Below are 14,321 nucleotides of genomic sequence, written 5' to 3'. Positions count from 1 at the left end.
TCAGTTGTTTAATTCACGAGCTCAATCATTTGCCATATTCATACCCCAACTCACAAAAAGATTATACACTACACATAATACAAGTGCTGCACTCTGCTGCACTTCCTCAAATAAAGTACACTTTGCTCCACACTGTTCACCACCCATGCGAGACATTCAGCGACCAATTTACTTTTGGGGTAAATGAGCATCGATTGATTTCTTCTGAGAAACTTCATTGGCAAGGATTTCAGTAAACAGTACCTAGTGAGCATGGGAAGTGGAGTGCAGGGGCAAACCCAGCCTCCCACAGAGGCCACCTGGGGGAAAGATGCAGACTCCTCGGGCCTGGTCTAGTCCCTGACGGTCTCTGCTGGGCGCTGGCCAACCAACAGCACAAACAACTTTGCTGCCAGGGATGTGAGATGATACCTCAGGCGTCTACCGAAGGATTCCTCCATGTAACTCAAGTGCTTATAAACGTTCCACGGCCAAGGTAAAGGGAAATCCTGACCACTCTTTCCAAGTCATCAAGGTCGCTAAAGTGAGAGAAAACTCTGACTTTTCCATTTTTAAAATTATGTACATGTTTATGAGAAAATCAAGCACATGTGACTTAAATAACAAGCTCAGTTAAAAAAACAAAACAACTCACCATTTTCCCACTGGATTTCATTTCTGAAACGCTCATTGTAAATGTTTTACTTCCCTTATCATATGTACAATAATGTTTAATCCATGTAAAACCAAGTGGTCCTAACATAAGGAAACAAACATTACAGATTAATAAATGATTTATAGCTAAGTCTGTACAGTTTTCAATGATACACAACTGAGTATTTCCATAGACCATGCAGGTTTAGAACATTTACTGTGAGTGAGAAAGGCCAGTATGGAGGGAGAGTGGGCGTAGGGTGGAGTGTTTTTGGAATCAAACAACTTAGCTTTACCTGTAGCTCCAACACTCACTCTGTAAACTCAAGAGTTACTTTAGATCTGAACTCAGGTTATCTCATCTGTAAAAGTGATATACTCATCTCTCAGAGAGATAGGAAGAATGAGAACTGTCTCCTTACTTCTATCTTTGTCCTCTATTCACGACAAACTGCCAGAAATACCCTGCTAAAAATTTAGCCAGGTCATTTTACCCCTTAGTTCCCTCCAGCAGTTTCCCACATCACTCCAAATAAAAACCAAACAGCCTATCACTATGTACAAGACCCCATGTGATCTGGCCCCTCATTATCAATTTCATCTCACGTCTTATTATCTTCGGTCTCATACACTGTGCTCCAGCTACACTGGCCCCCTTGTTGTCCTTAAACACAGCAAATACATTTCTACCCCAGGGCATTTGCACTTGCTGGACTACTTTTCCTTCTGCATGACTTGCACTTTCACTTCCTTCAGATCTTTTCCTAATGTCATCTTTATAATATGGCCTTTCCTGTGCAGATAACATCACAACATTCCCACCTTGATATTTCTTCTCTCTCTTTTTTGCTTTACTTTCTTCTCAGCAGTTATCACTGTATAAAATATGATCAATTTTACCAATTTATCCTATTTATTTATTGTCTTGCCTCTGCCACTAAACTCTAAGGTTCTGTGACAGCAGGAACATGTAACGTGATGTTCTGCTGACTAGCATATTCTTAATTGCTAGAACAGGACCAGACATACAGCTGTCACTCAATAAATATTTGATAAACGAATGAAGAAATGAGTCACTCATTATTCTCTAAGACTTTATTGACCTTGGAGTTATTTCCTCTTACCACTAATCTGAAAAAAGCAAATTCAATTTACTCCTTAAAACGAAAAAAATTCCCCTATTTATATTAAAAGTTGTATATGAATAATGCTCAACTTTCTTTTCCCCATAAATACTGTGCAAGCCTTTCCTGTAGCACACCATGTCATTGCTCAGTACTCCCCCTAAGGACTTAGATGCTGCTGCTTCTATAGGGTGTAGGGATGCCCTGTGAGTGCAAATTTCCCGTGACCAAGGTGGAACACCTTCAATTTCCCACAGAGAAGCCAATTATCTTGCACCCAAATGCCATAGTGGGCTAGGTGGGTAGACAATGGAGCTTGCTTGGTATATAGCTTCTCCATCTAGGGTCTCATGCTGCTTAACACCTGTATCTTTCTAGCAACAACTAGGTACAATGTTATTGCTGGCTTGGTTTCATAACCATATATATAAAAGCAAGAAACTGAAATGTAAAAGTGTGCCTCTTGAGACAAGTATTTGAGTCATTTGAATTTTCTTCTGTAATAACAGTGCCCTTAGTGTCATGTTTATCTTTAATACTTAAACCACTCCAGATTTTAAAATTACGGGGTGCAGCTATATACTTTGTAATCACAAAGGATTATTGCAATTAACTTCAATTCTGTTTGGAGACCATCTCACACTATAATATTTAACAATACTTGTTGATAATTCTGTTACATGCAGGATAAAATACTTAAAAGCTTAAAGCTGATTAATGGAAAGTGGCTGGATGGAAATCCTTATAGTGACTTTACCACTTAGGAAGCGATTTATGAAGCATTATTAGCTTTAATTTTTAAATAAAGCTGCTACAATGCTCTGATGACATTTCAGACCTAAGATGTTTTTTCCTGCCTCCATCTTAAGTTCAGCATATCATGCATTTAATCTTCAAGTTTGTGGCACCCACATGCTGCTTTATTTAAACTTGCCTGGCACCAGGCCAGGGCAGATGTTCTTAGACAAGCAATTCTGAAGTCCCTAAAAAGAAAGCCTGGGAAAATAAAAATTTATTACAGCTCTAAAGTTGCAAAACAAAACAAATTTAATTATCTTACCCAGTAATCATCTGAGGTTGCTGAGATGATGTTTGTGGAATGGGAGGAAATTCACATTCACTGAACACCTACTAAGCGCTAACATCTTATCTAGGAACTCTTAAAGTCGGACGCTATAAAGAGCATTTCTCATATAAGAAAGCAGAGCCTAAGAGCTACAGCTGGTACTACGTTCTTTTCTTCACCAATAGGGCATGAGATCGGAGTTATTCTTTTGAGAGGAATGATTTCTCAAAAGTTGTTTTAAGATTAAATGAGACAAACATAAATTGCACAGACTAGTAAGGGCTCATGGTAAGCAACGTAGTATTATTATGCACCTCTACCAGTAACAGAGACATTTTACATACCTTCTCTCTAATTCTCGCAACATCGTTATGAGACAGGCATAAATAGCCCTCTTTTATAAATGAGGAGACTGAGCTCAGAAAGCTGTTTGCCCGAAAACGCCCAGTTAACAGTTGGCAGGCATAGAATTCCAACATAGTTCTGTCTGAATCTGGAACTCATGCACTTCCTGGCTAAACTGAAGTGTACTAGAATGCAATTTAATCTTTGCCTAGAGGGGGATAACGTAAAAACCACATATCCAGATAAAGTGGAGCTCTGTGTCCAAACTGCAATGATCTGCTTCTACCCCGTTACATCCATCTTCATTTATCACTCAGTTGACAGCTCTGCTATTTACTATTGACCACTGGTCGCTAAGTGCGTGAGTTTGTCTTATGCCTTCCATTACAGAATAAACACCCTGAAGCCATATTATTCATCTCATTCATTCAGGGAGAGCAGGAGCACAATATGTCTTAGTGAACTGCTCAGATTTTCTTACTATAAAGGCTTTCAAAGATTCCAAGTAGAAAGGGGCTTTGCATATTTGTCACTCACATAAAAATAACTCCAATGGCATATAAATCTATTGATTTTTCTTGTTAAATCCCTAGGCAACGGGAAGGTGGAATGACAGTGAATAGGAAAAGAAAGGAGGGAGGGATTATATTGGGGCATGAGAACACTTTTGAAAGCGATGAGTATGTTTATTATGTTGATTGTAGTAACTTTTTCACAGGTGTACAGCACAATTTATCAAACTGTACATTTTAACTATGTGCAATTTATTATATGCCAATCGTACCTCACTAAAGCTATAAAAATAATGCAGGCAGATACAGGGAAAATCAAGATGAAAAGTGTCTTGGGAGCAGGAAGGAAACATCATAAGGGAGGATGCCAAAATAGAGGGGGAGGGGCTGGCCCCTTGGCATAGTGGTTAAAGTTCCATGCACGCCTCTTCAGCGGCCTGGGTTCATGGGTTTGGATCCCAGGTGTGGACCTACTCCACTCATCAGCCGTGCCGTGGAGGTATCTCACATACAAAGTAGAGGAAGATTGGTACAGATGTTAGCTCGGGGACAGTCTTCTTCAAGCACAAAAAAAAAAAAAAAAAAAAAGAGGAAGACCGGTAACGGATGTTAGCTGAGGGTGAATATTCCTCACCAAAAAAAAGAAGGGGAATCCGACTGTTAGTGCCTTAAATGCCACGCATGGCTAACGGGCCATCATAGGAGGGGCACAACCAACAAGCATTACAGAGGGATCTGCTGGAAGCTCTGTAGAGAATGGATTGAGGGGAACAAGCCTGGAGGCGGAAAGAAAACAGTTAGAAGGCCATTGCAAGACTGTGGAGATGGAGAGAAAATGCAGGTTTAAAGGTTATCAAGGAGATAAAATGGACAGATGTGACCCCAGGCTACACAGAGTCTCTGGAGTTAGAGATTTAACCAAGTTTTGTAAATTAGGAGAGTGAATGGTGTCATTTAGAAAGACAGGAACCGTCAGAGGAAAGATCAGTGCCGCAAAGGGCTTTATGATCAGTTGAGACTGACCCAGAGAAGTCAGATATCTTAGAACAAGATACAAACATCAGACAGGTACATAAAACACTGCATTTTGTCTACCCATGCAGGCGCCAAATTATTATAGGATCTATGCTTAGAGTTTGATCCAAATGCCAACAACTGGGGAATGGGTAAGCAAACCATGACACCATCCAATGGATGGACTACCAGGTAGCGACTGTTATGATATATCTGAAGATAATGTACAAGAGAATTCTGCCACCTTCTCTACCACATGCATGTTTGAACGGGCCTCACTACCAACAAATTCTTCCACTCAGTAAAATCTTTTATTGATACAAAATGTGAGCTCCTCTCAATGTACCTTCACACTGAGGCTCTCAAATCTGAAATAATTACTCAGTATTCAAAAATTTGCTTATAGTCCTGACTCAAATCCATATACCCCGTATATGACCAAAGAATTGGTCTTTTTTTTATGACATTGTGGTGAAAGCTATTTATTACACTCTAACTATAGATTAGATAGGCAGGTCATTAGATTTATTATTTTAACATCTGAAAACGGCAGACTGGTCAAAATAGATAGTTAGGAGAGAGAAAATCCTGGAACCCAGATCTCCTCAGCCAGCAGCCCTCTACCTTCTAGTCCATGTAGTAATAAATGCCTGCCAAGTCTGTTGGATGAAAATGTTCTTTGCTTGTATACTACTATCCAATAGATGAGCATCGCCTCAGCATGGGGTCACATACAAAAATGTGTTAGCATTTTTGTGATCGTGCTGCATTATGTCAAAATAATTCACAGCCAATCCAATGTCTCCAGCTTCTGCATCTCAAAGCTTTTAACTGTTATAATCTTACTAACCAAAACAACTTCATTCATCTATTGTCTACCAACAGGCAGACTTCAGAGCAGTGCTACCCGACATGGTTTATGAGTCCCAATACAGGAGAAAAAGTGAAGAAAGTTAGAATATGCATTTGAAAACTTCTACAGCAATTTGACATTACTGCAAAATCCAAGCTCATGATTTTGTATTTTACAAAGACATTGGTCCATGATGGATTGGAAATGAAAAAACCTGTTCCTTCACAACAAACAGTATGAGAATGGTGCTTTAGAGCATATCTGGTTTGAAACAGAGTTAATTTAGTCCGACTGGTTCCACTTAATGACAAGTATCACTCAGAAAGGACCCTAGTTATACAAGTTTGAATGGCTTTTTATTATTTATTGTGAGAAAAACTTCCTCAGTATGAGGCAATTATAATAGTGCTCTGTTAGGTCTGATGCTTATTTCCTAACCTCAGGAAGTAAAGCATGTCAATTTGACATTACATAATTGCCAATTTTACTCCTGAAAACCGATGAAACACAGAATTAAATGAAATAATGCTGCTGAAGGGGAAAACTATTATCATAGTCACCAGGATGATTCATCCTGATAAAGGCTTTGATTTTCAATTTTCCAGGAAACTTTAAATTGAGATTAGATATCACAATTGAATTCTAAAACTGAACTCATGGTGCCATATCATCAATGAAGTTTGTAAGTTCCAAGTTCAATAACATACCACTTAGAGATCTTGACAGCGTAATGTGGAAAAACTTCCTCACTTTGGTGGTGGTGGAGACAGAGCAGGCTAAATATGATAAAGCTGTAAGGAATTTCTGTCTTCCTACTTGAAGGGAAAAACGCTAATCAAGTGACATCTTACAGAAGCAGAATGTTAACCATAAGAGACATTAAGTTACGTCATCATGACTCACGTTTCTCTTGGACATACAGATAGCCTTCCATCGTCCATTGGCTGGGTGGTCTGTAATCCTGGTTGGCAGATTTCATCCTTTGCATCAACCGCTCTACCTCTTGTCGAGTACTTTCAAAATTATTCCTTGTCTTAAGTAAACAGAAACAACAATTTCATCCATGGCGTCCTATCGGTTTTGAGGAACCTCCAGCCTAAAGTTTTCCAAACTACAAATGGAGCAAAGGATAACCCGGATTCTTTCAGCACGCTTCACCACATCCATGACCCTCTCTGTTGAGTTCTCTCATCTGACTTTGAATGCTTTAGTGAAACTTTTCTGAATGACCTTCTGCGTGTTTGTCTCTGAATCTTGTGTGTGTGTGTGTGTCTTTCTTCCTCTTTCCCACTCTAAAATTATTATTTAGAGGGCAAATTAGAGCATTTAAGAATATGTAATACCTATTAAGTAGAGTTTTATATTCATTAACACCTAAGGTAAAAAAGCAGATAAACAGGGACTTAGAATTCTTGGGGTTGGGGGTAAAAACAAATCAAATTCACATACTTTTGATATATGTGGCACTTATTAAGAAAATAGTTCATTGTCCTTATTCCAAATACTATTTTGAAGAAACATTCCTTAGCTTGGTTTCCAGAAATCCTAATATAATTATCAAGAGATCAGTGTATAAATTAACTCATAAAAATGAGTAGGTTTCCAAGTTCTAACTTCTATTGCAAGAAACAGTTTACTCACATTACAGTAAGTTTACTTCAGGGAAGACACAGAAAGCATAATGCTTTTCTCCATGAAATTTTCTTTTGCATTCAGGCCACATTATCTCAACAATACGTGTTTGGAAACATAAAAATCTTCACCACCTAACTCTAAGATTTTGTTATGGCTCATAATAAAAGAACTGAATCTTTTCAGTAAGTCAGTTAAATTTTAATTGCCATGTTTGCTACTTTTCTCTTTTAAAGATAAAAATCAGATTTTTTTCCCAATTCTTTACCCCTCTCCTGTTCTTGAATCCCAGGAATCATATTATAATTGCTTTTAATATGGAAATAAATCATAAAAATACTTTGGCTTTTATAATTTTCCCTTTTAATATTTACTAAAAAAGCCCAAATGCATTCCATATTGGAAAACAATGGAAGGAATTGCATGTAAAATCGATTCTGCTAGAAAATCTAGGTTAAATAAAAAGCTAAAACTCAAAACACAGTAGAATAAATCCAATTACATATTTCTCATGGGACATTCCAACTCTGTAGTTCTCTTTACTTACGTCTCCACAACAGCAAGAATCAGATAAGTAATGAAAGACAAGCTTTTTATAGAAAATGAAGTGAAGGCTTTCCAAATTATTTTAGCTATAGAGTACTAGACAGTTAGGATTTCAGAAATAACTTTTCATTTATACAAAACCCTCAGCAATTAGGACTTCATTATTTGTCAGGTTTGACAATGCAAAAATGGATTGGCTAAATTTTTCTTTTGTTTTTTTTAATAAAAGTGGTACTCAGTACCTGCATGCAAATCAGAATTTGTATAACTATGCAATCAGGTATTAAAAAAATCATTTAGACAGCTTTACAAAATAAATCCTTACATAAATAGACAGGATGTTTGTAAATAATTCTCACTTAAGCTTTAAAATAGCTATTTTTAATGCTTCAAAACCATGTTCAAATTTATTATTTGAAAGTAATAAATATCAGATATATTGTATACAATTTCAGATAGGGATGGCGTCTTAGAGTGCTAAAGTACAACGCCTTCATTTCACAGATATAGAAATGCTGTCCTCTCAGAAAATAAGACTTATCGAAGATCACCCAGTGAATTAATGAGACCACTAGATAAAGACAAAAGCTGCCAAACTTACAAGCGTCTATACCTCAGTAATATTTATTTTCATGAAATTTGCTAGTATAAATTTTTCTAACATGAAATTAGCTCCTTCCTGGTGTACTTTCAACCAGCAGCTAGAAAAAATTTTTTAATAAATGTATAATGTGGCTGTTCTAAATCAGTGAAGTTTTACTGTACTTAGATAAGTTTTTGAAAGACTGCCAGCTTTGGCTGGGCTCTAACTTGGTTCCCCTGTGATCACCTGATTCATTAAGGAGAGGCGGTGAGAACGGGTATAGCCTTACATTCTGCAAGTTGAATTGCAGCTGTTGCTTATACGGTGCAAATTCCTGGGCGAGTTCATATCCCTCGTGGTAAAAAGTAAATAAACCTTGAAGGAATGACAAAAGCTGCAAAAATAAAGAGATAATAAAGAAACCATGAAAACATATCTTAAAAAAATGATGATCATCAAATATAATAAATTGGAGAAATTTCACTCTAATTCCTCAAGCTAATAAATTTTCAATCTTTTTGTTCGGCAAGGCAGGCACTAGAATTACAGATGTGAAACAGAAACCACAAAAGCTAATTGTAGTTCCTTTTTGGCCGACAGTGACTTAATTTTTGAGTCTGGTCATGGGCAGCTGTCATGTGAACTACGCTAACATTCCAATGCATCGAAGGAATATCCAGGAGAGGCCATGAGCGGGGATAAAGACCAAAGTGACATAGGTCCTACCCTGGAAGAGCTTCCAGCCAAAACAGCAAGGTAAAACATGTGCAGATGTGAGGAAGACTAAAGCAGCACATTGGAGACAAGTGCCCAAGGGAAGGAATAAAGATTTGGCCAGATGAAATTACGGGAAATATCACAAGGTGGCACTGCTGATGTGGGTACCGAATAGACTACATTTTAGCAAGTAGTTGGAAGAACTCAAAACAAAGGAAAGAGTTGAGCAAAACCCTGGAGCTAGATACAGATCTTTCATGTAAGAGAATAAAATCTTCTTTAGGAAATCACAATTTCTGTGATCCTAGCCTTCTAATCCTAAATTCATACGTGCTTATTTATTACATTCTTATTAGTAAAGAAAGAGTAGCTCTCCAGGGAGTTACAGGAAACAGTTGTTTCTATGGAATCAGATATAACTGAAAAATAATTTACTCACATCTTTTCATTTAATTCACTGAGATTTTATTCCACAGACTTGTCCACCAATTTGATCTCTTCGTAAAATAAAGTTAGAAAATCTTTTTTGAGAAGTGGCTAATGTTTTTCTAAGTCAACCAGCATAATATGTCTGTAAGCTATTATTTTAAGTTAAAGAAGAAACACAGTTTGAAACCATTTTCATATGAGAATAACATCTTGTTACTTTCTCTGTGTGGGGAAGCAGAGGGATCCTTCTAGGCATCAACTGGTACGTGTGTTACGATTCCCAACAGATAGATAAGTAGCAGTTCTGTCTGAAAACAACGACCTAATGCTTTTCTTCCTATAACAAGTCAACTTCTTACAAAACTATGTTCATTTCAGAAAGCATATAGGTACTTTCAAAAATTGGTTTTAAGTTGTTTTATATATGTGTGTGTGTGTACATGTATGTGTATATAGATAGATAGATACATAGATTTGTGTGTGTGTGCGTGTGGGAGGAAGACTGGCCCTGAGCTAACATCTGTGCTGATCTTCCTCCATTTATGTGGGAGGAAACCACAGCATGACTTGACAAACAGTGCTAGGTCTGCATCCAGAATCCTAACATATGAACCCCAGGCCGCTGAAGTGGAGCGGGCGAACTCAATCACTACGCCACTGCGCTGGGCCCAAGTTGTTATATTTCAAAGACTTTCCTTCTCTTGGTTAACAGTTTGTGATGCGACAAAATGTAAATTTTAGAATTATTTTACACTGTCAACTTTATATCAATTGATAATTATTACCAAAACTAAATATTCAATAGATGATCCTCTACTAAAGTGATGCTATATTTGTCAAATTGCACAATAATTGAAAATATATAGTCTGCATATATTGTGGTCTGATTAAAAACAAATGTATCTTAAAATAGAATTAAAAAATATCTTTAATTAATTGGGGCTTGGATATGTGGATTTAGAGGTTTTCAGAGACAAACTAAGAAAATACTTTTGAAGTATATAGACAACACTAGTTTTCTAAATATCCGAATAATAGTTTATGAAATTGTTATAAGCACTGTTTCATGTTTTGTGTGGTTTTTTTTTTTGGAGGAAGATTAGCCCTGAGCTAACATCTGCTGCCAATCCTCCTCTTTTTGCTGAGGAAGACTGGCCCTGAGCTAACATGCATCCCCATCTTCCTCTACTTTATATGTGGGACGCCTGCCACATCATGGCTTGATAAGTGGTGCGTACGTCCCACCTGGGAACTGAACCGGCGAACCCCGGGCAGCTGAAGCAGAACGTGTGAACTTAACTCCTGCGCCACCAGGCCGGCCCCTGTTTCATGTTTTAATGTCTACAATTAGTCCACAATTAAACTGTCTTATTATGAACCGGATGCCATACAAGGAAGATGCTACTCTAATATCATCCTAAGTACAAAGAATTTAATTAAACTTATAAAGAAGATACATAGAATATCTGTAATAAATCTTTCTATAAAACACTCAATTCCCTGAGATCCATCTAAATAAATAAATCTATTGGCATCTGTTAGCAGAATTCAGATTCACTTAGCAGCAGACAAATACATTTTAATCTCACAGTGCATGCTGAGCACCCACTAGGGAAAGTACAATTCTTTGCAAGGTACGGAAAAATGATATACAAAGAACCACCCACCTTTTCCTTTTGTTCCACATCTACTTTGGAAGCAGCTTTTGGGAAAGTTTAACAAAGACAGCATGTATGAAATAACTGCCTCTAGATGGTAGCAAAGTTAAACATTTTTTACGTGTAAATACTCTTCATTTTATCCTCATGATGCTAAATTAAGGGAACTTAATAGGACAGCCTGAAAATCTTTAAGAATTGCATTTCCCATGTGTCACTTTCTTTGTTCAATCTGCCTGAGTGGGTGGCATGATATGGACAAGACAACTGGCTCAGCCTGCCTTAAAGTGAGCCTGACCTTTAAAATAATAACAATAACAACAAGAACAACTGCAAACTACTAGATAGACAGATTAGGTTTTAGCATTAATAAAGTCACTTATATCATCAGGAAAAATTTATAACATTTTATTATTCCCAAAGGTTTTAGAATCAAATTACTATTTGTCACTCCAATAATCTGACCAAATGTAAAAACTGATACTGCATTTATAAATAAATAATCATTTAGCAAAACTCATTACAAGTTAGCAAAGGAACAAATATTCATAATTTCTTAGCCCATTAACCACCAGATTTCAAGCCTTAAGGGCCCACAGTTACCAGTGATACTGTGAACGGCAGAGAAAAGTGAGAAAAGGAGTTTAAGCTAGCATGGGAGTGAAAGGAGGAACCCCAAAGCAATCGATGCACTAATTCCAGGACTGTTCCCAAACTGAAGAGAACAACTGAAATGTAAAGCCTCTTTCAATGATGTGATTCATTCCTTATCTCCTAAGAACTTAGTCTCTGAAACTCCTAAAAAACCTACTAGAACTAGTAAATCTATAAAAATACTAGAACTAATAAATAAGTTCAACAGGGTTGCAGGATACAAGATCAACTGTATTTCTATACACTTGCAATGAACTTTCTGAAAACGAAATCAACAATTCCATTTACAATAGCTGCAAAAAGAATAAAATTCTTAGGAGTACATTTTTTAAAAAGTAAAAAATGTACAATTTGAAAAGTACAAAACATTGTTTAAAGAAATAAAGAAGGTCCAAATAAAAGAAAGATATTTCAAGTTCATGGATTGGAAAAATTAATATTGTTAATTTGGCAATACTCTCCAAATTGATTGCAGATTCAATGCAGTCCCTATCAGAAGCCCAGCTGACCTCTTTACAATAATTGACAAGCTGATTCAAACGGAATTACAAGGGGGCCAAACCAGTCAAAACAATCTTGAAAAAGAACAAAGGAGTTAAAGCCACACTTCTTGATTTCAAAATTTAATACAAAGCAACAGCAATCAACAATGCATGATACTGCCACAAGGATAGACATACAAACAATGGAAGAGAACTGAGAGTCTAGAAATAAACCCCTACTTCTACAGTCAACTTATTCTCAACAAAGGTGCCAAGACCACACAATGGGGAAAGAATAGTCTTTTCAACAAACGATTCTTGGAGCACTGGATAGCCACATGTAAACGAATGAAGTTAGAGCACTACTTCACACCATAAACAAAAATTAACTAACTATGGGTGAATTTTATGGTATGTGATTTACATCCCAATAAGGCTGTTTTTAAAAAAATAAACCTCGCTCCATACCCAGAGCACCATAATGCACTAAAAGACATCAAAGTCTTATGTAGACCTCTACATTTGGCCACTGGACACCCCTAAGAAGATTGTGAAAGTGGGGCAAAGACATCAGTTTTGACACTGTGCAAGGGTCCGGCCTATGAATTAAACCTGTAGCCTTTGCCATTCCTTATTTGGAGGAAACTTAGAAATATCTGAAAGGATAGCCTCAAAATGACTATACAGTGCTTTAATTGTAATGCATAGAGGTTCAGAGGAGTTTATTGAATGGAAATGAGTATCAAAATCTAACCAAATGAATGAGAAAATTGAAGAGAAAAGAGAGCCAAGGATGGAAAGTAGCCAGTCAACTGTGGCTTGGGGTGGACAACTTTTAACAGAGGATGATGAAAGAAGGAGAGAAGAATAAATGAATGAATAGACAGATAGGTGTATCGATTCAATTACTTTTAAAAAGCCAAAACTTTCTGAAGTCACGGCTGTATATTGCTCCAGCAGTGAAGAATCACTCAAGTTCTTGAAGGCGAATTTCCAAGCCTGCAAGGGGATGGAATTCAGACGAAGTGGCTGGAGGTAGGTTCTGTGGTAAAGTAACAGAAGCAATGAAGAAGCTCATCTTTTCGGCTCAGTAAGAATGAAGAAAGTAAGGCAGTCAGCAAGATGATTAAGGTCCTGCAGAAGCTACATTGAGACCAGGTGTTTCCAACATTGATTTCTAAAATAAAATTCAAGGCAATGAGTCAGCCAAACAAATAGAACGTATTTTTCTTACTTTTCCAAAATTCCATTCACTATTTAACTGCTACTGCAAATTTCAGATTTTCAAGAACAGTATCTAGAACTAAATCCAAGGACCAATAGAGATTTTATTTTCAGATACATGACCCGAGATGAGCTTTACTGTTTCACTTCTGGAGAATGATTTTGGTTAGGTTTTCAGTAGCAGAGAAATTTAACCTTTACTCCTACAGTTTCAAAAAAAAAAAAAAAAAAAAAAGACTTTTATTTGCTCCCTTTGATTTACCTTAAGTTAAATTTTCTATATTAAAGCTAAGCAAACACATTGAAAAAAAACACAAAAAGGTTTAACTTTCAAGACTTGCAGGTTTATATACTACCTGAGAGACTTTTTTAACTTAGCAAGTAGCTATTATTTAGTCTCGAAATTATTCAAACTTCTTTAGAGAACCCAAAAAGTATTTTATACTATACTTTATGATATAATAAGCTAAAGAGCTAAAGCATATTAAGCAATTTAACAGAAATTTTCTTCAGGAAATAATTTCAAATTAAATTTAGCAGACCTAAGGAAAGAGTATCAAAAGCAGTGTATTTTAGGTTATATACAATGGCTTATTTTCGTTTTCCATATTACTTTTAAACATAATATAAAAATACAATCTAAAAAGAATATTCTAATATTAAAATGCTCTTACAGAATTTAGATGTCTATTTAGAAGCACGTTAAAATTAAAAATGCGTTTTTGAAAAGCTACCTCTGACTCTGAAGCCACGCTAATAAACGAATTCATCAATACTGTTTTCATATCTAGGGAAAATAGTCCACGTGAAAGCTCATACTAGCTGATACCTTACTGATGCTAATGACAC

General features: G+C 36.6%; 1 protein-coding gene across 1 annotated transcript in view; it reads right to left on the bottom strand.

The window, feature by feature from the left end:
• The window catches only part of ARHGAP42 (Rho GTPase activating protein 42), a 262,991-nt gene that overhangs the window by 43,894 nt on the left and 204,776 nt on the right, over positions 1-14,321 (bottom strand). The window contains exons 7-9 of the mRNA XM_005614996.4: positions 8,598-8,702; positions 6,451-6,580; positions 635-735 (exon numbers count right to left, since the gene is read on the bottom strand). Coding sequence (XP_005615053.1) covers positions 635-735; positions 6,451-6,580; positions 8,598-8,702 — 336 coding nt within the window. The remainder of the gene's footprint in view (positions 1-634; positions 736-6,450; positions 6,581-8,597; positions 8,703-14,321) is intronic.

The sequence above is a fragment of the Equus caballus genome, chromosome 7, assembly GCF_041296265.1.
Source record: "Equus caballus isolate H_3958 breed thoroughbred chromosome 7, TB-T2T, whole genome shotgun sequence".
Lineage (NCBI taxonomy): Eukaryota > Metazoa > Chordata > Mammalia > Perissodactyla > Equidae > Equus > Equus caballus.
The sequence above is the reverse complement of the archived record's forward strand: the minus strand, read 5'-3'. Positions and strand labels throughout refer to the sequence as shown.